At 39.4% G+C, this 24,123-nt stretch overlaps 3 protein-coding genes across 3 annotated transcripts; 2 read left to right on the plus strand and 1 right to left on the minus strand.

The window, feature by feature from the left end:
* The first annotated feature begins 2,737 nt into the window (after positions 1 to 2,737).
* LOC103304324 (olfactory receptor 52K1-like) lies at positions 2,738 to 3,682 on the plus strand. The gene has a single exon (XM_008161240.2). It carries the CDS (start codon positions 2,738 to 2,740, stop codon positions 3,680 to 3,682), a length of 945 nt encoding a protein of 314 aa, XP_008159462.2.
* A 9,388-nt stretch (positions 3,683 to 13,070) lies between these two features.
* LOC103304323 (olfactory receptor 52K1) lies at positions 13,071 to 14,015 on the plus strand. The gene has a single exon (XM_008161239.2). It carries the CDS (start codon positions 13,071 to 13,073, stop codon positions 14,013 to 14,015), a length of 945 nt encoding a protein of 314 aa, XP_008159461.1.
* A 5,375-nt stretch (positions 14,016 to 19,390) lies between these two features.
* LOC103304332 (olfactory receptor 52M1-like) lies at positions 19,391 to 20,344 on the minus strand. Its single transcript, XM_008161249.2, has one exon. It carries the CDS (start codon positions 20,342 to 20,344, stop codon positions 19,391 to 19,393), a length of 954 nt encoding a protein of 317 aa, XP_008159471.2.
* Positions 20,345 to 24,123: the final 3,779 nt, after the last annotated feature.

The raw sequence follows: 24,123 nt of genomic DNA on the forward strand, positions 1-24,123 counted from the left end.
TATAGAGGGGCCAAGATTCAGACCGCAAAGATCAGTCAGGAGGCTTTGTAGACTGGAAGAAAGATGATGGTGATTTAAAAAGAATGTTGGGAGGGGAAAGGAAATGAATAGGGAATGACACTTTTTTTTTTCTAGATTGATAAGATTTTCTAATGAACTGGAAAGGAAGGAAGAGGGAGGGATCAAATTAAGGGTTATCCCTGGATTTCTGACCTCACTTGTTGCAGGATGGGTGGCAGTAATATGTACTAAGATAGATAAGGCATGGGGAAGAAATAGTGTGTGGGGAGGTAAGATTTTTTTGTGGGTTGTAATTTGTTGGAAATGATCATGGAACATCTAAGAGGAAATGTGTAATAGGCAGCAGGATATACTAGTCTGGAACTCAGAGTAGAAGCTATATATTTGGGAATTCTTTGAACAGACATGGTGAAAAAGCCAAGAAGAATAGGAGAGAACATCCAGAGAAGTATGAGAATAGAAGGGGAATAAAAAAGAAATGGAGAGAATGAAGGAAAAAAAGAAGTGATGAGAAGATTGGTGTAAGGGGAGTAGTGGAAATGGAAGCTAGATTGGAAAGGACTGGAAATTAAATGAGAAATGAAGAAGTAGAAGTTGAATAATGTAAAAGTTTTTAACAAGTTGTGCTGTGAATGGGAATAGAATTAAGGGATATTAGATGGAGGAAGATATAAAGCCAAGGATTACAGGATCATGTTGATGTTAATCAAAACAAAATTTTAGAAAAGGAGATAGGTTTGTGCAAGCGGAGGAAGATAGTAATAAAAATAGTTTTGGTACAATGCTTTACAATTTTCAAGGTCTATTTTTATATGTGATTTCATCTTTTTTTCACAATAAAACTCAGTAAGATGATCAGGGAAAGTATAATTGTTTCCTTTACTTATAGGTGAGGAAACTAAAACATTAAAAATATCAGTGAATAATGTCAGCTTCCGCTGGTAGACTGATAGCATAATCATCACTTGGGCCCAACATTCTAAAGCTTTCCCCTACACATGCTGGATTTGAACTGATCTTGGAGCACATGTGACATTGACATTTACCATTCAGGACATTGTCAGTAAGTAACCTAACCTTTAGTTTTCTTAATTGAAAAGAGTAATCACATTTACTAAGCACTTTTTAATGTTCTAGATTTGTGTTAATTTTTTAAATTTAAATATAAGAAAAAATTTTTAGTTTCATTGAGATGCAGTTGACAATAACATTGTACTAGTTTAAGGTGTACAACATCATGATTTGATATAGGTACATATTGCCAAGTGATCCCTACAAGTTTAGTTAACATCCATCACCTTATATAGTTACAATTTTTTCAACATCCATCACCTTATATATACATCCATCCATAATTATATAGTTACAATTTTTTCTGGTGATGAGAACTTTAAGGTCTACTCTTTTAGCAACTTTCAAATATATAATACAACATTGTTAACTATAGTCAACATACCATACATTACTATTCCCAAAACTTATTTATCTTGTAAATGGAAGTTTGTACTCTTTGACCATCTTCACTCATTTCCCCCAACCCCTGGCAATCTCCAATCTGTTTTCTGTTTCAATGAGTTTGTTTTTTGTAGATTCCATATATAAGTGACATCATACATATTTGTCTTTCTTTGTCAGAATTATTTCACTTAGCGCAATACCCTCAAAGTCCATTCATGTTGTTGCAAATGGCAGGATTTCCTTCTTTTTATGACTGAATAGTATTCATTGTGTATAAATACCACATTTTTTATCCATTCATTCATTGTGCTAAGTGTTTTAAAAGATTATCTAAATTAATCCTCAGAAGAAACTTTTTAGGTAAGAACTGAAAAAATAGAGAAAGGAGCATAGGTCTAAATTTTGGGAAACAAATGATTAAGCATTTTCAAAGGAAATAATAATCAAAGAGAAAAAGCGATAGAAAGATAAAGGATAACAGGAGGAAAAAAAATGGTGTAAAGTTTGGAGGTCAGTCTTGCAATCAGGTGGGAGTGGACTATTGATTTTTCTGAATGTCATGAATGCTGGAGAGGAAAGTGGGTGAAGGCAGAAGCACCTAGATATGGAAGCTAAACTAAAGTTAGGTGAGGAGGAAGAACAATGGACCTTCTCATGTTCTCAAGTTAGCTGGAGGTAGGGCTTCATGGTGAGATTTCTGAATGTCAAATAAGAAACAATGGAACCCCTGCTATAGAACTTGGAAGGAAGTGAATTATTAGAATATGCCATGCTTAATTGTTGTTTACACAGCCAAACTTGACATTTCAGACCAGAAACTCTTCTTTCATAATTAAGAGTGCAGCTTGAGTTGGGAGGAAACAAGAAGAAAGTGAAAGTTTTTGGTTAAGGTTTGAATTAGGCATGGATCTACATCTTCTATAAAGCTGTTCTTGACCATACAAAGACCGTAAAAAGCTCTTTGTCCACTCAGTTACTTAATGAAAACTGCCTTGTGAAACTAGCTCTATTGCTATTTAATGTCCTGATCACCCAATGGTTTTCTGAGCACCCTGAGGGCAGATATCATGTATAATATTTCACGATGCATATTAGGATAATTTTCTAATTTCTTTCAAGGTCTAGAAATGGGATCAAGGGCTAATCCTCCCATGTGAATGATTAGAGGTTGAACTTGAACACTATAATTTATCTCACATTAGATATTCTCTGGGAGGTCCCTGTGGAAGTCGAAAATAGGAAGAAAAATTCCAGGGGCATGTTACTCTCCAACGTCACCTCAACTCATCCATCAATCTTCTTGTTGATGGGGATCCCAGGCCTGGAGCATCTACATATCTGGATCTCTATTCCCTTCTGTTCGGCCTATACTCTGGCTGTACTTGGCAACTGCACTCTCCTCTTCATCATCCAGGTTGATGCAGCCCTTCATGAGCCTATGTACCTCTTTCTGGCCATGTTGGCAACCATTGATCTAGTCCTTTCTTCTTCAACATTGCCTAAAATGCTGGCTATTTTTTGGTTTAAAGATCGAGAGATCAACTTCTATGCCTGCCTGGTCCAGATGTTCTTTCTCCACTCCTTTTCCATCATGGAGTCAGCGGTGCTGCTGGCCATGGCCTTTGACCGTTATGTGGCCATCTGCAAGCCACTGCACTACACCACGGTGCTGACCAGGTCCCTTATCACCAAGATTGGTATAGCTGCTATGACTCGGGCTGTGACACTAATGACTCCGCTCCCCTTTCTGCTCAGACGCTTCCACTACTGCCGAGGACCCATGATCGCCCATTGTTACTGTGAGCACATGGCTGTGGTAAGGTTGGCCTGTGGGGACACTCGCTTCAACAATATCTATGGCATTGCAGTGGCCATGTTTATAGTGGTGTTGGATCTGCTCTTTGTTATTTTGTCGTATATCTTCATCCTTCGGGCAGTTCTACAGCTTGCCTCTCAGGAAGCCCGCTATAAGGCCTTTGGGACATGTGTGTCTCATATAGGTGCTATCTTAGCCTTCTACACACCAGTTGTCATCTCCTCAATCATGCATCGTGTAGCTCGCCAAACTGCCCCACATGTGCACATTCTCCTTGCCAATTTCTATCTGCTCTTCCCACCTATGGTCAATCCCATTATCTATGGGGTCAAGACCAAGCAGATTCGTGAAAGAGTCTTAAGACTATTCCTGAGAAAGGATGTGTGAATGGAGAGTGAGAAAAAGTGGTACAGGTTGAATGCAGGAGTAGGGGTGTGGATATGATAGAAAGTGGAGGGCTATCAGAGACTCTATGTTTAGTTCTTTCTTTGTATACTTAAAACACTAAATATCCTGAAACTTATAGAGTCACCAGTCCAACCAGGACTAATGGATCTGTGTCCTTTGGTAGCCTCTGGATTCAAACTGATGACTTTTCTGTTTCTTCAAAGAGCCCACTGCTCTATCCCGGGCGTTTAACAAAGGCTTAACCCACTCTGCTCTTGGAAACATCACCTAAAGACACAACAATGCTTTCAGCTTCATTTATTAAGAGAAGACTGTGAGAATCCAAGTTCCTATTTTAAGTCATTGGGATTTGGTGGACTATCCACTCCGGATTCGTATAAGGACCACAATTTATCTGAGGGAGGAATGTCTATATAGTCTGACAGTTGGTGTTCAATATCTTCCTAATTACTACCAGTTTGTGGGAAGCTCATAACCTCCCAGGGCTACAGGTTCCAAGTAAGACATATTTGCTCCTTAAAATTTATTTTTTCAACTGAGTCAGCCTATGTATTCTGTGACTTCTTTTGACATCTAAATCTTCATGCCCAATACCTCTCATTAAAGACTTTGAATAAGATGTCGTCTGACATTTCCTTATAGCATGCAATTTTTCTTTACACACAGATCAATCTTATGTTTTCACCCAAAATGTGACTTCTTCATTTATTTACTAATCTACTCACAAAATATTATTGAGTAGCAAATCTGTGCCAAATCTTTGCTCGGGGTTCAGAATACATAGATTTCTAAGGGAGGGATGCTACATTTCTGTGTCCTGAAACAAAGTAGGAAATTCTAAGTATAAAGTTGTGCTCTCTAAACTTTTCATCTCAAGGTTCAGAATTGTGAAAAAAAAAAAAAGGTAGGCAAACAGATGGGAGATAGGAATATTGGCCTCTGTTTCTTTCTCTCTATCCCTATGCAAGCATACATAATAGGTAATTCCCTTAATATTAATCTTGACAATTGGATTTGTGTGGGTACACAAACATTCATACATCATCTGCCACAAATGCATCATGTATTTTTATCTTGTGACTTCCTTATTTCCTCAGAGACTACTGTTTAGTAATTATATATTTCTATTTCTATTTGTCTCTATCTCTATATATCTTTTATACATATTTAGCTTTGAAAGATGATTTAAATACACATATCAGATGGGGTATGGGAGGTTGGAAGCTGCCAAAGAGGGAAATATATAGCAAGAACCATGTATTGTTTCCCATCTCTGCTCTCATAATTATCTCTGACAACAACAACAACAAAAAAGTGTTTTACCACTAGTTTTTCTTTGGTTAAAAACTTCATGCTTGAACACAATCTTATTTCCAAAACCAGATGAAGATACCACAATAATATAAGATTATAGATCAATATCCTTGACAAACATAAATGCAAACATCCTCAACAAAATATTAGCAAACCAGATCCAGCAAAAAGATCATACACCATAATCAAGTGGGATTTATTTATGGAATGCAAGGTTGATACAATATCTGCAAATCAATTAATGTAATATAATACATAAACAAAATGAAGGATTAAAAAACACATGGTCATATCAATAGGTGGAGTAAAAGCATTTGACTAAATACAGCACCCATCTATGTTAAAAACTCTCAGCAAAGTGGAAATAGAGGCATTATACCGCAGCATAATAAAGGCCATATATTACAAACCCAAAGCTAAATTATACTCAATGGAGAGAATCTAAAAGCATCTCCTTTAAGATCAGGAACAAGATAGAGATGTCTACTTTCACCTCTCTTAATTAACACAGTACTGAAAGTCTTAGCCACAGCAATCAGACAAGAAGAAAAAAATAAGAGGCATCAAATTGGAAATGAAGAAGTAAAATTGTCATTATTTGCAGATGACATAACACTGTAGATAGAAAACCCTAAAGACTCCACAAAACAAAACAAAACAAAACAAAAACTGCTAGAACTGATAACTGAATTCAGTAAAGTAGAAAAATACAAAATTAATATTTAGAAATAGGTTGCATTTTATACACCAATAATGAAAATCAGAAAGGGAAACTAAGAAAACAATTTCATTTCAACTGTACCAAAACATAATACCTATGAATAAATTTAACCAAAGAGGGAAAAGGTCTGTACTCAGAAAATTATAAGGCACTGAAGAAATAAATAAAAATAGATATACATAAAAGAAGCATATATTGTGTTTGTGGATAGGAAGAATTAACATCATGAAAATGTAGTACCCTAAGCAATTTATAGATTTAATGCAATCCCTGTAAAATATTAGTGGTGCTATTTCACAGAACTAGAGTAAATAATCCAAAAATTTATATGGAACTGCAAAAAATCCTGAATAGCCTCAGCAATACTGAGAAAAAAAAACCCACAAAGTTTGAGATATCATGCTGCTTGAAATCAAACTATACTACAAGGCCATAGTAATCAAAACAGCATGGTAGCGACCTAAAAACAGATATAGATCAATGGAACAGGAAACAGAGCCCAGAAATAAACCCATGTCTATATGGTCAATTAATATTTGACAAAGGAGGCAAAAACATACAATGAGATGAAAACACCTATTCAAGAAATGGTGTTGGGAAAATTGGACAGATACATGAAAAAAAAAGAAAAGAAACTAAACCACCTTCTTATACCATACATAAGAATAAACTCAAAATGGATTAAAGACTTAAATGTAAGAATCAAAGCCATCACAATCCTAGAAGAAAACATAAGCAGTAAAATCTTGAACATTTCTCTTAGCAATATGTTTTTCTGATATATTTCATTGGGCAAGGGAAACATAAAAAACAAAGAAAACAACAACCACCAAAAAACAAATGGGACTACATCAAACTAAAAAAAATTTTTGCACAGCAAAGGAAACCATCAGCAAAACTAAGAGAAAATCCACAAAATGGGATAACATTCACCAGTGAGATATTTGATAAGGGGTTAATATCCAAAATTTATAAAGAACTCATATTACTCAATCCCACAAACAGCCCAAGTAAAAAATGGGCAAAGAACCTGAAAAGAGACTTCTCCAAAGAGGACACATAGATGGCCAATAGACATATGAAAAGATATTCAATGTCACTAATCATCAGAGAAATGCAAATTACAGCCACAATGAGATATCACCTCACATCTGTCAGAATGGCTAACATCAATAAATCAACAAACAAGTATTGGCAAGGATGTGGAGGAAAGGGAACCCTTATGCACTGTCGGTGAGAATGCAGATTGGTCAAACCACTGTGGAAAGCAAAAAATTAAAAATGGAACTGCCTTATGACCCAGTGATTCCACTTTTGGGGATTTATCTGAAGAAACCTAAAACAAGAAATTGAAAGAATATATGCACCCCTATGTTCATTGTAGCATTATTTACAGTAGCTAAACTATAGAAGCAACTTAAGTGCCCAGCAGTACATAGTGGATAAAAAAGCAATGGTATATAGTATATATAATAGGATGAAATCTTACCATTTGAGACAGCATGGATAGACATAGAGGGTATTATGCTAAGTGAAATATCACCCATCAGAGAGAGACAATTACCATATAAGTTCACCTATATGTGGAATCTAAAGAACAAAACAAACAAACAAAATTGAAACAGACTCATAGTCATAGAGAACAAACTGGTAGTTACCAGAGGGGAGGGGCATTAGGACTTGGTGAAAGAGGTGAAGGGATTAAGAACCACAAATTGATAGTTACAAAATAGTCATGGGGACATAAGTAAAGCATAAGGATTATAATATAGGTACCAAAACATTATCAATAATATTTTGGTAACTACATATGGTGCCAGTTGGGATACTAGAAGTATCAAAGGGAACACTATGTGAATTCTATAATTGTCTAACCACTAAATTGTACACTTGAAACCAATCTATATATATAAAAGCCTAAGTGACTGAATGACTGAACAACTGGGTGACCAGTCGCTATGATGCTCACTGACTACCAGGGAGCAAACACTCAACACAGGAGCTGCCCCCCCCCCCCCCCCCCCCCCCCCCCCCGGTGATCAGTGTGCTCCCACAGCGGGAGTACTGCTCAGCTGACTGACCCGACCCAGCGGACCACCAGCCTGGTGGCAACACTCACTCCCTCAGTAGTCCTGCAGGTCCAATCTCTGGAGAACGGGCCAGGCACCGAAAGACTGGCATGCCACTGGTACGATCCTGACAGTGCCACCGGCCTCCTGGAATTTGGCCTCAGGTACCACAGCCGCTTCCTCTCCCTAGATACTCCGCAAGGAAGAAATGATATAGAAGCAGCCTCCAGGTGGCTTTCAACAACTGGGATGGATCCAGATCCCTGGCCGGCAAGGGCGTCCCACCTGGAGGGCTGATCACATCCAGACTACCCTCCCCCCCACACACAGGATGGGGACCAGATGCAGGGCTCACGGCTAATGAGGCTGCTGTGGTGGAGCAAGCCTCTCTCTATCGGGACTGACTGGGCACAAACCCATGGCAGGTGTAGTGGGGCCAGGATGAGCAGGAGCAGCAGGTAGGAGTGGCAGGCAGCGTTGGACTGTCGGTTTTGGCCCAATCCCTGCAGGCCACACTGAGAGACCCCACCCGTGCATGAATTCATGCACTGGGCCTCTAGTACAAAATAAAACTGAAAGAAAAAAATACTCAGAAATAAAAATAAACTTCTATCTTGTTTCTTTTGAGCATAGTTGGGACAGGTAGAGTGCTTTAAAATAGCAGTAAATATTAACAACATACAAATACACACAGAGAGTAGCTGGAATTTCTGCCCTTCTGGTCATTGTCCGACAAGAGTTGGTTTCAGTTTTTGTTTTAGTGAGGTTCTCTTTCTTAGGAGACCCTGCAAGGAAGGGTTAGAGGAAAGTAGACACATATCAAAGACAAAGGCCCACACAGTCTCTATGTGAAGTGCTCACAGTCTCTGGAGTGTTAAGCACAGCTGGCTCCTGGGAGGCATGACTTAGCACCACAAAGGAGGTGGGGATGTAATCTGCAGGACCCCCAGGGGTGGGAGCTCTGCGTCAGAGTAGTCCCCCAGAAAATAGGCCAGAGTCTTCCGTGAGCCTCTGAGAACCCTTCTCACATGCAGCAGTGTTTATTTCCACATCCCTTTGGGAGAAGAGTGAAGGTTTGAGGATAAAGGCAGTGGCTTTCCTCCCAACTCCCTCCTTCCAAAACATCTATCACTGGAAGATAAAGGCTGCATTGGACTATGGACAGAGCTGGACTAGCAGAGACAGGAAAGAGGTGACAGGTGTGGTGAGTGGGAGAGGATGGGGGCACCTCAATTACCTCTGACACTCAGTTCTAGTCTTAAGCATCAAGCTTCCTGCCTGCTCCCTATTTCTTTATTGCCTCTACTTTGGCTCTTCAATTGAAGAAGCATAAGTCTTGACAGTCCAACCCAAATGCTATGTCTACATTGTCCAGACACTTCCTCCACTACAGAGGATTTTTGCCTCCTTTCTATGCCAAACACTGTGGTTCAACTCCAAGCAGTTTTAGCTGATTATACCAACTTGGATCCTGTCACTTCTTACCTATCATTTCTCCTCCCACCCCACCAGTATCCCTGTTCCAATTAGGAAGCTACTGCATTAGTCAGGAGAGAGAAAATGAAGCCTGAACTAGGAAGATGCAGGGAGAGGTAGAAATACATTTCCTATTGGTTCTTCCACAAACCACATCCTTGAAGGACCTTAGGTGAGTGACTATTTTCCCATCTCTGGATCATACTCATTCAGATTATCTTTCTGATACCCTCTTATGATAGAAGTGTAGATTACAAAGTAGATGCCGGTGTTGAGTATTCTCTGTCCATGGAGACCCATTTAAGCTCTTTGGGGAAAAACAAAGAAATAGAGAAGTCCTCTGATCTTATATGGACATTTTGACTTCAGAAACATAGTACAGGCAGGATAAAACATTCACTGCAAAGCAGGTTCCTATGTTCTGGATGTTTGGTAAGAAAGAAAGCTCCATATACTCCCCTCTCCTGAGATTCTTATACTAGGAGGGATATATATATATATTTTTTAATTTATTTTAATTTAATTTAATTTTACTTTATTTATTTTATATTTTTGGTTAATCCCCACCCAAGGATATTTTTCCATTGAACTTTAGAGAGAGTGGAAGGGAGGGAGAGAGACAGAGAGAGAGAGAGAAACATTGATATGAGAGAGACACATTGATTGGTTGCCTCCCACACACAACCCGACCAGGGCCAAGGATCGAGCTTGCAACTGAGGCACGTGCCCTTGACCAGAATCAAACCCGGGACCCTTCAGTCCATGGGCCAACACTCTATCTACTGAGCCAAACAAGCCAAGGATGGTAGGGGTATATTTTTTACGAGCTTCAACAGAAGTAAGGGTTATGTGCTATTGGATACCCTGTGTTTGGGGGAAGAAATTGATAGAACAGATAACTTTTTGTTTGTGTGAGGAAGGATGGATCGGTCACAGGGTGGTTACTTATGTTTAGTAGATAGAGAGAACAAGTCAGGGAGATGTAGAGACTCAGAAGTAAAATAAAATATGTTCAGTTTTGTTGAAAAAAAAAAAGCATATTTCCTGAGGGTGAAGGTGCAACAGTCATTTATAGACTATCTGCTATGTACTTGGCACTGAAGATATAACAGTGGAAAAAAAAGTTCCTGCTGTGTTTCCTGCAAAGCCAAAGTGCTTTGTTCCTGGCAAAGATGTTCAAAGCAGGGAAAAATATTTTTAATTTAGAAGACTTGATTCTGATGCATGTCACCAAGGTTGGTTGGGTTTCTTAGAACGTATCTCCTGGTTGAATGTTAAATGGGAAGATAGCCTATTATTGGATCAGCTAGGGATATCTGAACATAGTGAGAGGACATTTTCAAGTCTGGTTGTTCTTTCTTCATTTGGTGAAATATTCAACAAATGTGTATGCTAGAAGCTGCATTTATAGAAGTGAATAAGGCAGACCCTTTATTTTACAATAGGCTGATGTCTGTGGAAGGATAGCAATTGGAGCCCAAAGACAGAGATCTGCACACATTTTAAAAGTCTTGTTTCTGTAGTAAATGGGACATGACGGTGTCTTGAGTAAGTGTTGCGGTGATTGAAATGGAGTAAGCAATTTTGAGACTTTCTGTGGAGGCTGACCCAATTGGACGTGCTGATGGATTGAATATGGTGCAGGAAGTAAGGGGTAGATAATAATTCTGGGTTGAACAACTAGTTGGAGAGGATTCTATGTACTGACATATGAAATGCACATAGAAGGATGAAGTTAAGATGCCTGCCTCAAGCATGATAGGCTGAGATAGTTGTGAGACTGTTATGTGGGATAGTAAATTGAGGGTTGGATATACTAGCTTGTGGCTAAGAGGGAAGATGTGATATGGAAACATATTTTCAGAGTCGAAGGAACCGCTGAGCTAAAGCCAGCCCTGGAAACATATTTTCATAATGTTGGGAGCTGATAACAAAATTCATGGTAAACAAGTAGAACACTAGAAAGAGGATGATTTAAGAACATTTCTGAAGCAATATTCTCCTTTCTCTTGTATATTTTGTTTTCCCTTGTTACTGGGTAAATTCTCTTCAGTTTAATAACATGTCTTTTTCTCTTCCTTCTTAAAAACAATTGAACACACACACACACACACACACACCCACACACACACACACACACCCTCACACTCTTTTACTCCACTTCCCTCTGCAGCTGCCAGGGCCCCTTTACTGTTTGCCTTTGCAGAAACCTGAGCCAAGTTAACAAATTTCAACTTCTCATTTTTCTCACTGAACTCCATCAAATCTGGCTTTGCCTTCCTCTACTCTAACAAAATTTTTCTTACCAATGTATCCAACCCACTGCACTTCTATATACAAGCCCAATTTTTTGTTTTGGAATTATTTGACTTATTGGTTGCATTTAGCACGGTAATAATTTCCTCCTCCTTAGTCCACCACCTTCAATAACCTATCAGGACAGCACATCATCTTGGAAACTTTTCTGCTAGTTTGCCCACTCTCAGTCTGTTTTGCTGACTCTTCCTCCATTCAGCCCAACTCCATCTCCACTCTCATTTAAAAAAAAATATTATTTTTATATTTTTATTGATTTCAGAGAGGAAGGGAGAGGGAAAGAGAGTTAGAAACATTAATGATGAGAGAGAATTATTGATTATCTGCCTCCTTCATGCCCCACACCGGGAACCGGGCCAAAACCTGGCATGTGCCCTGATTGGGCTATCTCAATCTGTATTAAGTACATAATCTTATGTAATGCTCATAAAAACCACAATAACTGTATTCTATAAGAGAAAAGTGGCTGTGTAAAAACTGGGCAACTCCAATGTTTAAGGAGAAAAATCAACAAGAGAAGAGGGAAAGATGAAAGATTAACAAAGAGCATTTGTTACGGAAGTCAGAGATCAGCTTTGCTAAACCTGAGTTCTGCGATGAAAATAAGGGAGCTAGAAGATGCCTGGAGAGAGAGCCACATGAATAGGGAGCTTAACATGAATTTAGATGGAAGAGAACCAGAAGACGAAGATCCTTATTTTCTTAGGAAGTTGGAGATAGGACTGTATTTATAGAAATTTGTGGATGGGGAAAGGACATGGAAGACATATCCAAGAGTAGCTCTCTCTAGTAGAACTTTCTATAATAATGAAAATGTTCTGTATCTGAATAATCCAGTATGGTCGTACTAGTCACATGTGACTTTGGGCACTTATAAAGTGTTAGGCATAACTGAGGTATTGAATTTTCATTTTATTTTAATAAATATAAATTGCTACATGTGGCTAGTAGCAGTCCTATCTAATAGTGTAGTGCTAGAGAAAATATACAAACTGTGTAATTAATAGGGACATTAGAAATTGCAGGCTTTATTCAACTTATACAAGCACCCAAGCCTGAGATTTCAGGACAGGAAACTGGCTTTTGTGGTTGTGAGCTTAGCTTGATTATCATGTAGTTTGGTACCTATGTATGTTCTAAAGAAATGCATTTGTTTAAACATATTTCTACTTCTTTTAACAGGGTATTCCTGACATTACTCCAAACACAGAAAACACTACCTTCTCTCCATTCCTTTATGAAAGCTGTTTTGTGATATCAGTTCTAATCATCTTTAACATTCTATCTACTCAATGAAATTTAAAGTTCCCTGAGGTAATGAAACATGGATTATGCTTTTCCATTTCTATGAGGCCTAATAACTGATTATGTTTAAGGTCTAGCAATGAAAACAAGAGCTAATCCTCCCAAGAAGGTATATATAGAAGGTTAAAGGGCCCATAAAAACTGACAAGGGGAATTTCCAGAAGTCATGCCAGCCTCCAATATTACCTCAACCCACCCAGCTGTCTTCTTGTTGGTAGGAATTCCAGGTTTGGAACACCTGCATGTGTGGATCTCTATTCCTTTCTGCTTTGCCTATATTCTGGCCCTGCTAGGCAACGGCACCCTCCTCTTCATTATCCAGGCTGATGCAGCTCTCCATGAGCCTATGTACATCTTTCTGGCCATGTTGGCAACCATTGATCTGGTCCTTTCTTCCACAACACTTCCTAAAATGCTGGCTATTTTTTGGTTTAAAGATCGAGAGATCAACTTCTATGCCTGCCTGGTCCAGATGTTCTTTCTCCACTCCTTTTCCATCATGGAGTCAGCGGTGCTGCTGGCCATGGCCTTTGACCGTTATGTGGCCATCTGCAAGCCACTGCACTACACCACGGTGCTGACCAGGCCCCTTATCACCAAGATTGGTATAGCTGCTATGACTCGGGCTGTGACACTGATGACTCCGCTCCCCTTTCTGCTCAGACGCTTCCACTACTGCCGAGGACCCATGATCGCCCATTGTTACTGTGAGCACATGGCTGTGGTAAGGCTGGCTTGTGGGGACACTAGCTTCAACAATATCTATGGCATTGCAGTGGCCATGTTTATAGTGGTGCTGGATCTGCTCTTTGTTATTTTGTCGTATATCTTCATCCTTCGGGCAGTTCTACAGCTTGCCTCTCAGGAAGCCCGCTATAAGGCCTTTGGGACATGTGTGTCTCACATAGGTGCTATCTTGTCTACCTACACACCCGTTGTCATCTCCTCAGTCATGCACCGCGTGGCTCGCCGAGCTGCCCCTCATGTACACATACTCCTTGCTATCTTCTATCTTCTTTTCCCACCCATGGTCAACCCCATCATCTATGGGGTCAAGACCAAACAGATTCGTGATCATGTGCTCAGTCTATTTCGGAGAAAGGCTATGTAGATGCATACTTTTTTCCTTACTCATCAATCTGAGTGGGTGGTGGATTAAAGCACAGAGGAAAGATTTCAAGTAGGAAAATTGCAGAATCTCCATGTTTGTTAATTCTCAATAATGACAAGGAAAAAAAAGTGCCAATCTCACAGATCTACCAATAAGAACAAAACAGGTGTGTCCTATAGTCTGACAGCAGAGGTTTGACCTTCCTATTTTCATAGACTCATCACATGGTTAAAGAAAATAAAGAGCCTTCCAAAGTGTTATTGTCATATCAGTCAAAGATAGTATGACTATTGGCTGAGACTGGGTGAACTCTTCGTCCAGACTATGAGTGAGGAATTGAACCCAAGTTTTGTTACCAAAAGGCTAAAACCACATATAGTACTGAAAATAAATCCTTATCTCTTTTGATAAGTGGTTTTCAGCCTCTGACAATCTTTAGCCTACTACTGTTGTAGTGGCTTTACAGTTGGACAGCTCCTTTTCTAAGGAGACTTATTCCTTCCATTAAGTCAGTTCCTTTCTGACCCATAGTAATGGTCAATTCCTTATTGCACAATTAGCAAAGGAGTCTTGGGATATCACTTTATAAAAATTTATATTATGGTAACTTACTTTTCACATGCATATGCCCTTTGTCTTCAAAATCCTTACTAATATTTATTATATGAATGCATAGAAGAGCTGAATAGACTGTGGCAATATATTCCCCTCTTAAAGATGAGACTACTGAAACTCAAGAAGAAAATAGTTACAATATGTAGTTGTGATAGGTTATTCCTGTTCACAGATATTTACTATCCTGTTCCTTTCTCCCTGAAGGGGAATTTCCTTACTCTAGGAAATTCTTTCTATGTCTTTCTTTGGCCAATGGAATTTGAGTGGCCTTGAAATGTGTCATAATAATCAGAAACTTTAAAATGTGTTTGTGTGGCTTGGCTCAGTGTCTCTTGCTTTTCACCTCTGCTACAAAAATCAGTATGTTTCCCAACAGTTTTTTTCCTCCAACCTAGACCCATGATGAAGAGAAGATACACAGAGCACTTATGAGTCTAACTCACTGCCTGGAACACAGCCACAGCTGGCCCACAGTGTTCATGTAACATGAGCAAAGGAGGTTTTGTTGTTGTTTTTCTGTAAACTACTGAGATTTTGGAGTTGTTTTCTGGAATGGTGAGTTCTTTCTTGCACTCGAATGTCAGCTCTTGCATGACAGTTCAAGACTCCAAGTACTTAAATAAAAAAAGAAAAACAATGAAAATCCACTATTTCTTCTTCTAGCATATCCTAAAAAAGAATTTCACTTATCTGTCTGCTTTTGTCTCCTTATAAAAACTCTCACAATTGAACATTACAGAGTAAGAGTGATCGTTCTGGTCAGTTAGCACAGGGTCCTATAGCTGGAATGAAGGTATGAGCATTAGAAAGATTCAGAGTGGACACTGCCATGGACTTGTGGGGATATGACAGCAATCTCATTCAATCAACAGTACCTGAGAATCTAGTAGAAGGAGGTCATTTCCCACAGGTAACAATGTGAAGAAGCACCAAATTACAGCACAAGATGAGTCTGGGGTCAGAGCCCAGATAAGATATAAGGAAGCAGGAGACAGTCCTTTGCCATGTGACTGCCATGATGGCAATCTTGTAAAAACCCATTCATCCCCTACTGCAGTTTCAAATCTAACATAAGGAAAAGGGTGATAGGAAAACTCCCGGGGGAATTTTTGAACCTGTATCAGACTAAATTATATATTGAAATGGACTAAGAAATAATTAAAGTGGACTGGATTTGGTCAGAAGTGCTATCTTCTATAACTTTGATTTTATTTTTACTCTAAATCCTATTGTGCAAACAAAAACATAACCCTGAATCAATGACATATTTTTCACAACTAAATCTGTACTATAAGTTTTCTGTTTGCTATACAAGGAACTGTTTAGAGGTCTTTAGCCTTTTACTGTCACAAGACTAGTTATGTGAGTATCACTAATTGGAAAGTCAGAGGTGTACATGAGTGGGTGCTGGGCAGCCAAGGAGAACAGAAGAAAGCTGGCTCTGTTGATATGGCTTTCTACAGAGAAGCCAAGAACAGAGTTTTCCAGAGTGGAGGCTGGTACATTCCTGACTGAGGCACAATTGCAGACATTATTTGTTTTTTCTAGGAACTAGTTCCAGCTACTCTTCTGCCTTATCATTCTCCCCTGGGCCTTTTATTGCACAATAAAATACTGTTATTTTTAAGAGGAAAGTTGTTTTTTCTTTATGCCAGACACTGGTATTTTAGATTCATTGTTTTATTACATCACTAGAGGCCCAGTGCACGAATTCATGCATGGGTGGGGTCCAGCCGGCGGCCCCAATGGGGTCAGATGGGGGCTGGGCCTGTTGGGAGGAGGAGATGGTGAGAGGTTGGCCAGCTGGCCCAGCCCTAATCAGAGGCCTGATCAGGGCTGAGCCAGCTGGGGAGGGGCTTTGGGTAGTGGGCCAGCCAACCCCACCCCCGAATGGGGTAGGGGGTGCCAATCTGGGCCAGCGGCCTGGGGGAGGGGACATGGGTGGTTGGCTGGCTGGTCCTGCCCCTGATTGGGGTGGAGGGGGCCAATCTGTGGTGGGGTTGGGCGGGGGAGGGGCTGTAGAAGGTTGGCTGGCTAGTCCTCTGATTAAGCAGATTTGCTGGCTACAGTGGGCGTCATAGTGATGGGTCGCTGGCTATATATATATATATATATATATATATATATATATATATTGTTATATATATAATAACAAACCCATAAGGAGTTAGTATCATTTTCAAGGAGTGGAAACTGAGGCTTAGATTGTGCAACACAATTGAAGTCTTACAGTTTTTGGTTCAAATCCATCTCTGCCATTTATTGTAATTCCAGAGCCCAAGTCCTTAACCACCTGTGCCATATGACCCTTTACAAATAACCATAAAAATGCCTTCTCCCTCAACTGTTCCCCAATTTCAATTTTCCATGAAGTCTTGCAGATGCAAAAGGGACTGATGAGGGTGTCCTTTACTCCCACCCTGGGGCAGGTGATAAAAAGGGAACAGAGATATTTGTGTGAAGGAGAAGTAAGATGTTGGTTTTGAATAAGAGAGAGATTCAATTATTGGACTTCTGTCGGGTCCTTATACTGCATTCACCACTATGTATTCCCTCCCATCTTGTTCTGAGATAACCCCTTCACCGTGAAAGAGCCCAGCAATGAGTATAGTTGACAATGGAATTAAATGCTCTACTATAACCAAGTTCACACCCTGAGTCTGAAAGGCATGGATGTTGTCACGGGTGCTTATCCCTGTATCCAGGACCATACAGACAGTTGGTATTTTCTCTTCTTTACCCCCAGTCATTCAATGCCATCCATATAAAGAAGCTAGAGATGATTGGTATTTGGTCTTGATCTATGGTAGACCCAACATATTTCTAAAGAGAAACAATTTACTGTGAGGTTTCTGAGAGGATTTGACCAGAAAGTTAATTACATTTAGAAGGATTAATACTAAGTCCAGATTAAAAGCCCTGGATCTCCATATATACTCTCTGCTTACACAGTAAAAATAGACTTTAGGCATTATGTCAAAGAGCCATTCCATGACAAAATTTTTGTTGTCATTTCCTTCAGCATCAGTGCCAGTGATACATTTCCCCCCCTCAAAAGCCTAGGATCATAGTCAGGAGATATTCTGTAAAATAAGCTTCTATCTCTGAGGTTTTTATAGTATCTCTTTATCAATTACTACTAAAAACATTTGGCACTAAAATTATGTTCATAGAACACAACCTTTTCCCAGTAAGTGGACTTGGTTTTGGCACTGGACTCCAGGGCCATTGATAAGGAGATGGAGAAAGAGCAACACTCATCCCAAAACAATGGAGAAAAATATATATGAGCCAACCAACCTTAGGTTTAGGAATAGGATTATAAGGAAATAGAAATTTGAAATTAGCTAAACTTTAGAAAAGAGTTTGTGATATCCTAAGTTCCTAATTTTTCCTCTTTTTTTTTTTTGTAATGGTATGCAAAACAAGGAGGTGAGATGCACATTTTAAAGCCTAAAACATTTTAGAACTAAAATAGACATGTAATTTTGAATAACTACAATTAATAGTGATTGCTTCATTTCATTTTTCATGCATTACCATAATTTCTGTAGGTTTCTAGCCTGGAATAGTAATTTTATTATGAAATTTTTATGATCAAGAAAAAAAAGGTTAAAATCATATAAAAATAAAAAAGTATGAAGCAAGAATTCACCAAAGATCTGAAGTTATGTCAAGGTTTGTATCTACCACTGTGTCTGTATTTATTCTCATCACCTTTACTCCATTTTCTACCTAACCACTTTCAAGTCAATCCCACTGTGACCTTCTCTATTATTTCAGTATAGCTGCTGTCCTTAATGTATGCCATTTCAAGGGCTCCAAAACAAAATCCCAAATTGTCCTTCTGTCTCATCCTACCTGCTTCCAATTAACTATTATTAGGAGAAGATGTGATATATTACATTTCTATCTATCTATTAAATGGGGGAAATGATCTGGCTTGAGGACTTTAACTCCTATGGGCAGTAAGGTCCTATTAGGTTGAGATTTCTAATATTCATATTGCCTCCATTCTCAACAAAGTTTTTTTTCTGGGGCAAGAAAAAAATGATTGGAAGAGCTTGCCAGCACAGTTGGAATTTTTCCAGGCCTTTGTTGACAGAATTTGTAAATGGTCTTCAAGAAGGTATTAGGGTAGCCTGGCCAGTGTTGCCCAGTAGTTCTGTGTTGTTTGACCCTTGAACCAAGAGGTCACTGGTTTGATCCCTGGTCAGGGCACATGCTCAGGTTGCAGGTTAGATCCTGAGCAAGGGATGTGCAGGAGGCAGCCAGTCAATGATGTTTCTCTCTCATCAATGTTTCTATCTCTCTATCCCTCTCCCTCCCTCTTTCTCTAAAAATCAATAAAAACATATTAAAAAAGAAGGTGTTGGATAATTTTACCTTCTAGAAATTGTTCAAAACATTCTCCAAAGAGAAACTAGAAATCCTTTAACCAAAAAAATAAAAAATAAAAAAATAAAAATGATCCTAGTTCTGTGGTTGTGCATAATTTAGTTAAGTCAAATAGGAAAAGAGATATTGTAGTATAAAAACTTATTTCTTGATTTCTCTCCACTGTCATATGTCTCGGATATTACCCTCTCATTTTCAGAAAATTCATGGTCAAACAGAATATATCCTAGAATTCATTATAGACCCTTATTTACAAAACTCCAGTAAGACCCAGTTGCATGGGTCTTATTGCATTGGCTGCCTCAGTCAGAGCCTTTTCCTTCCATCACCAAATATCTGCATGCCTTATAGGTGCAGGATCGTCACTTGGGATGAGCCCCTGCTTTGAGAATGTAGAGAAGTCTCTCTCGAATCTGTCTGGTACGGACAGCATAGACAACTGGGTTGAGGATGGGTGGGATTAGGAGGTAAAAGTTGGCCAAAAGGATATGGATATGGGGAGGCACATGATGTCCAAAGCGGTGAGTGAGAGAGGAAACAGCAATGGGGATGTAGAAGACAAGGATGGCACAAATGTGAGAACTGCATGTCCCTAGGGTTTTAAGCTTAGCCTCAGGGGTGGCCAGTCCCATTACAGCTCTGAAAATCATCACGTAGGAGGCAGTGATGGCTAATGAATCCAGGATCAATACTAGAAACCCGATTCCCATTCCATAAAAGTCGTTGACTGTTGTGTCACCACATGCAACAGTGACCACGGCCATGTGCTCACAGTAGGAGTGGGCAATGATTTGGGTCCGGTAAAGGGACAGCCTCAGGCGAATCATCAGAGGCAGGGGTCCAATGTAGAGTACTCCACGGAGGAGGGCAGCCAGACCCAAACGACTCACCACTGTGTGGGTGAGCACCAAAGTATGGCGTAGTGGGTCACAGATGGCCACATAGCGATCAAAAGCCATGGCAAGGAAGATGCCTGACTCAACTGTGGCAAAGCAGTGGACGAAGAACATTTGTGCCAAGCAAGCATCTAAGTCAATGTGGTGGGCACCAAACCAGAAGATGGCTAGCAGTTTGGGCATGGTAGAAGTCGACAGGACCAAATCAATGACAGCCAGCATGCACAGGAAGAAGTACATGGGCTGATGCAGGCTGCGCTCCACCTTTACCACAGCCAGGATGATGACATTGCCCACCACAGCCACCAAGTACATGGAGCTGAAGGGGATGGAGAGCCAGATGTGCATAGACTCCAGCCCGGGGATGCCAGTGAGCCAGAAAGAAGTAGGCACCAAGCAGGCATTGTTAGACACAAACATATTTGAGGGTGTGAAGTACCCAGAGGACAGGAGCTCTTATTTTTAGATTTTTACTTCTACGAGAAATATTGACTCTGGAAACTGTAGACTACTAGTTCTTTTTTTCCATCCTGGGGAACTGATGGAACCTATAATAAAGCAGAATTGTAAGTGTGTTTTTGAAAATTGGCATATTACATATTTATAAAAGAGACTATGCATAAAAACACCCGCTGGTAAATGTAGAAACAGGCATGCTCATGATTTCTACTGCTAAATTACCCTACTCCACTGTAGAAGTCCCCAAAATGTTCATCCCCTTCGATGAATTTTGCTTTTGAAAACATTTTTTAAAGGAAATGGAAAATACAGAAAAGTTCTATGAGCCATGATTAAATGTAAGTCTATACAATGTGTTTAGCCCAGTGTCTGCATATACTTCACTGTATATACAATATAGTAACATGGTAACATTAACAACAAACAATGATTAGCTATTTGTAATTATTGATTTCATAATAATAAAAAGTTGGGAGAAATATATGTTCAAAAATAAAGCACTGTTTAAATTCTAGTACATGCATTCAATGAACTAGAATTATGTTTATAACCTTTTTAGAGCTATATATTTACATGGTAAGATGTTTATGTATTTCAGTATGGGAGGGCGTGGCAGGAGGCATATTCTGATATAATTATTTAAAAATATATGTGTGGCATTTAAAAACAGATTTTAATGTAAAAATACACCCTTCTTTGACTTTTCCTTTTGTATGTATATTGTTCTTTTAAAAATGGTCAAGAGCTTTAAAAATAATCTTAAAAATTATTAGAACTCAATAAAAATTTTTTCCTTAGTAAATTGTGCCCTTATATTAGTCAAATGCAATTCCCTTTTCTCTAAAGGTTTAACATTGATTTGGCCATATTTTCAAATCGAATTGACTTCTTCAAAGATACTTGACATGAAACCTAATATCTCAAAGAAAAAGCTCTCTCATTTATGGTTGCCCAGATTTCGTGGTTAAAAAGATGATGAACAGATAAAGTTCCTTAAGAAAGGTTTAGTGTAAGGACAAACCCTATTAAAATTTCTGAGAATCTGGGCATTGTATATAATTTGAGGCAGATAAAAGAAGAGATGTATCTTTTTATGAGCAAATCTCACTGGACGTTTTTGTCCCATTATCTGATGATAGTGATAAAAAAGAATAGACTGACAGAGATCAAGAAGTGTGTGATCAATGAAAAGGGTCCTGTTGACTGTTTCCTATTCTTTGAAGAGACAAAGAGGTCAGCATGAAAGCACTGGCCACCACCTGTCCAACTCCTTGCTCTTCTGCCCTTCAGGTACCTCTTGCTAAGCATCTAGCAATGGCTCCTATTGCTTCACATCCTTGGGGTGCAGAATCTGAGGGTCTAATTTGCATCCTACTCTGCCTTGGGCTTGACATCCTCATGTTTTCCACCAGATGCTCAGCAGAGTCAAGTCTCAGACTCCCCGTGATCACACTCACCATGGTGCCTTCAAATAGCCATGTTTTTGCTGACAGGTTTCGCCACCTTCTTGACATTTATCCAGGCAAATTTCCTCCATTCTTCAAGGCCCGTCGCAGATCACCTCTCCTCTACAAAGCCTTCTTTTGTATCTCTAGCCTATACCAGCATAAGTGGCCAATAGTCAATGCATTCTCCCCAATTGTCTCAAATAAGCCAAGCACATTTCAAATATTCTTGTCTAAAACATAAATAGCAATTACATTTTCATAGCAAATAAGCATAAGAAATGCCCCCATGTAACCTCATGAATTCTTAATTCATGCATCAACACAATTTTAAGTTTTTTACATGTTTTCTTACTTCTGGTTCAGGCTTTGGGTGCTAAAAAAATGAAAGTTTTATAAATTTTAAAATGGTTCATAAATGTTCTCTTATATTAACTCCAACTTTACAATCCTGTGAATTGGGTACTTAATATGCTAATGAGGGAATACATGTATGAAATCATTTCCTCGGGATCAAATAGAAGTTTCTGTGAATCTACAGGATAAGATAGGAAAGGGAAAGAGGTCTTGGGAGGCAGCACCAGCTCAGGGCACCAGCTTTACCATCTTCTAAACAAGTGTTCCCACTCCAGAGCTTCATCTTACTCAGTGTTTGGGAAGTATCTAGCCTCTCAAGTCCAAGTCATCTTATTATGAAAAATGAGGAGAATACCAACTGTAAAGAATAAGTATAAAGAACAAACAACATAAGCGTGAGACTCTTGGCACGTAGCAACACCTTCCTTTCCCTGGATTCTACTGTTCACGAAGGGGAGTAGACCAGAAATGTACATTCTGCAAGTTGGAAGTTTCCTGTGTTTCTCTGTTTCATGGAACATGTTTAAGGATGCCTTAAAAGATCAGGAATTGTATAGATGGAACAGAGATGTAAGGGGAAGAGTAGCTAATAAACAATTTTATCTCATAACAGGGAGAATATATGAAGTGGTCTCTGAAAATGTTGTGATGAACCACCATCCTAAAGCAGAAAGGGGCCTAGTTACTCAATGTTAGGGTAGGTCAACGTAGTGGCTACTTATCACAAAAAAAAAAAAAAATCAGTGTTCATAGGATTGAGTTAAACCCAGACTTATAACTTAGATTTGTGCCAGACCCAGTTTAATCAGTGAAACTGTCTTAGGCTGGGACAAAGAGAATGTGAACATATGTATAAAAATAAAATCCACCAAGTTTATAATTGGCACCTTGAGTGGTGGTTTGATCTAGATTGTGGCACCTAAGTTGTGTTACTTCACCTAGAATATTTCAGAGAAATGGTTTCTGTGTCAGCCCACATAAGGGCACTAGTAACGTTCCTGGACACTAGTAATGTTCTTTCAAGTCCTGGTAGAAGCATTCTGATGGTGGGTCTGAGGTTCCTGAGAGATGTTTTGTTATGGTAAAATAAACATGGATTAGAAGTAATAGCCACTTAGGTTCACATACTAACTTCACTGTTCCTGGCTGCATGACTTAGGGAATGTAATCTCTCTACCTTGACTTTCTATTCTATTTCCCTGTCTGAAATTAAGGGAGTGATAGCTACATTAAAGATGCTTCAGGTATTAAATGAACTGTGTGTGTGTGTGTGTGTGTGTGTGTGTGTGTGTGTGTGTGTGTGTGGTCAGATGTTAAGTGCACTCCCTTCCTAACTGATCCTCTCGGTTCTTTGCCCTCTTCCGCAGAAAACAGACACAGTGCTATCCTTCTTTCCCAGCTCTATGAATAGACCTTTAGACACGGATATAATCAATTGAAGAGACCTGTTTATCGTGTAAGGATCAGCTCAGGAGATCTTGCCTGACTTGAGCAGAAGGCGAGAGGTCACATCAGGCTGGAATAGCCCAGTCTTTCCTCTTGTGTGATGGAGAGCACTAGGCAACAAAGCATTGAGAAAACCTTGGGGTTTTTCGTCTTCCTTGATTCATAATCCAGGCCAAAATTTGACCAACTTATTTCCTCAACTTTTGACTAGAACTGTGAAGAAGTTAAGCCCTGGATGGGCCAAAAGACAAATGTAGTTTCTGAAAATTGGAGTGTTTCCAATGACTTTGGTTCCACCTCTGTGATATACTTACCCATTGGGGTGCCGTCCACAGAGCTTTAGGCTTTGTTTTTTACAGTGGTCACCTTGTCAGGATGCTTGGACGCATTTAGTTCACAGGCAAGGGGGAAGGCATGGCTCCGATCTCTTTACTGTTTTCTCTGGTGTCCTTCCCTCTTTATCCAGATGCTGAAAATAGACAGTTATTTCTC

The sequence above is a fragment of the Eptesicus fuscus genome, chromosome 13 (assembly GCF_027574615.1).
Source record: "Eptesicus fuscus isolate TK198812 chromosome 13, DD_ASM_mEF_20220401, whole genome shotgun sequence".
Classification (NCBI taxonomy): Eukaryota; Metazoa; Chordata; class Mammalia; order Chiroptera; family Vespertilionidae; genus Eptesicus; species Eptesicus fuscus.

Bases quoted from the DNA above. Each gene is read 5' to 3' on its own strand.
- LOC103304324 (XM_008161240.2), top strand. From the start codon at position 2,738: ATGTTACTCTCCAACGTCACCTCAACTCATCCATCAATCTTCTTGTTG.
- LOC103304323 (XM_008161239.2), top strand. From the start codon at position 13,071: ATGCCAGCCTCCAATATTACCTCAACCCACCCAGCTGTCTTCTTGTTG.
- LOC103304332 (XM_008161249.2), bottom strand. From the start codon at position 20,344: ATGTTTGTGTCTAACAATGCCTGCTTGGTGCCTACTTCTTTCTGGCTC.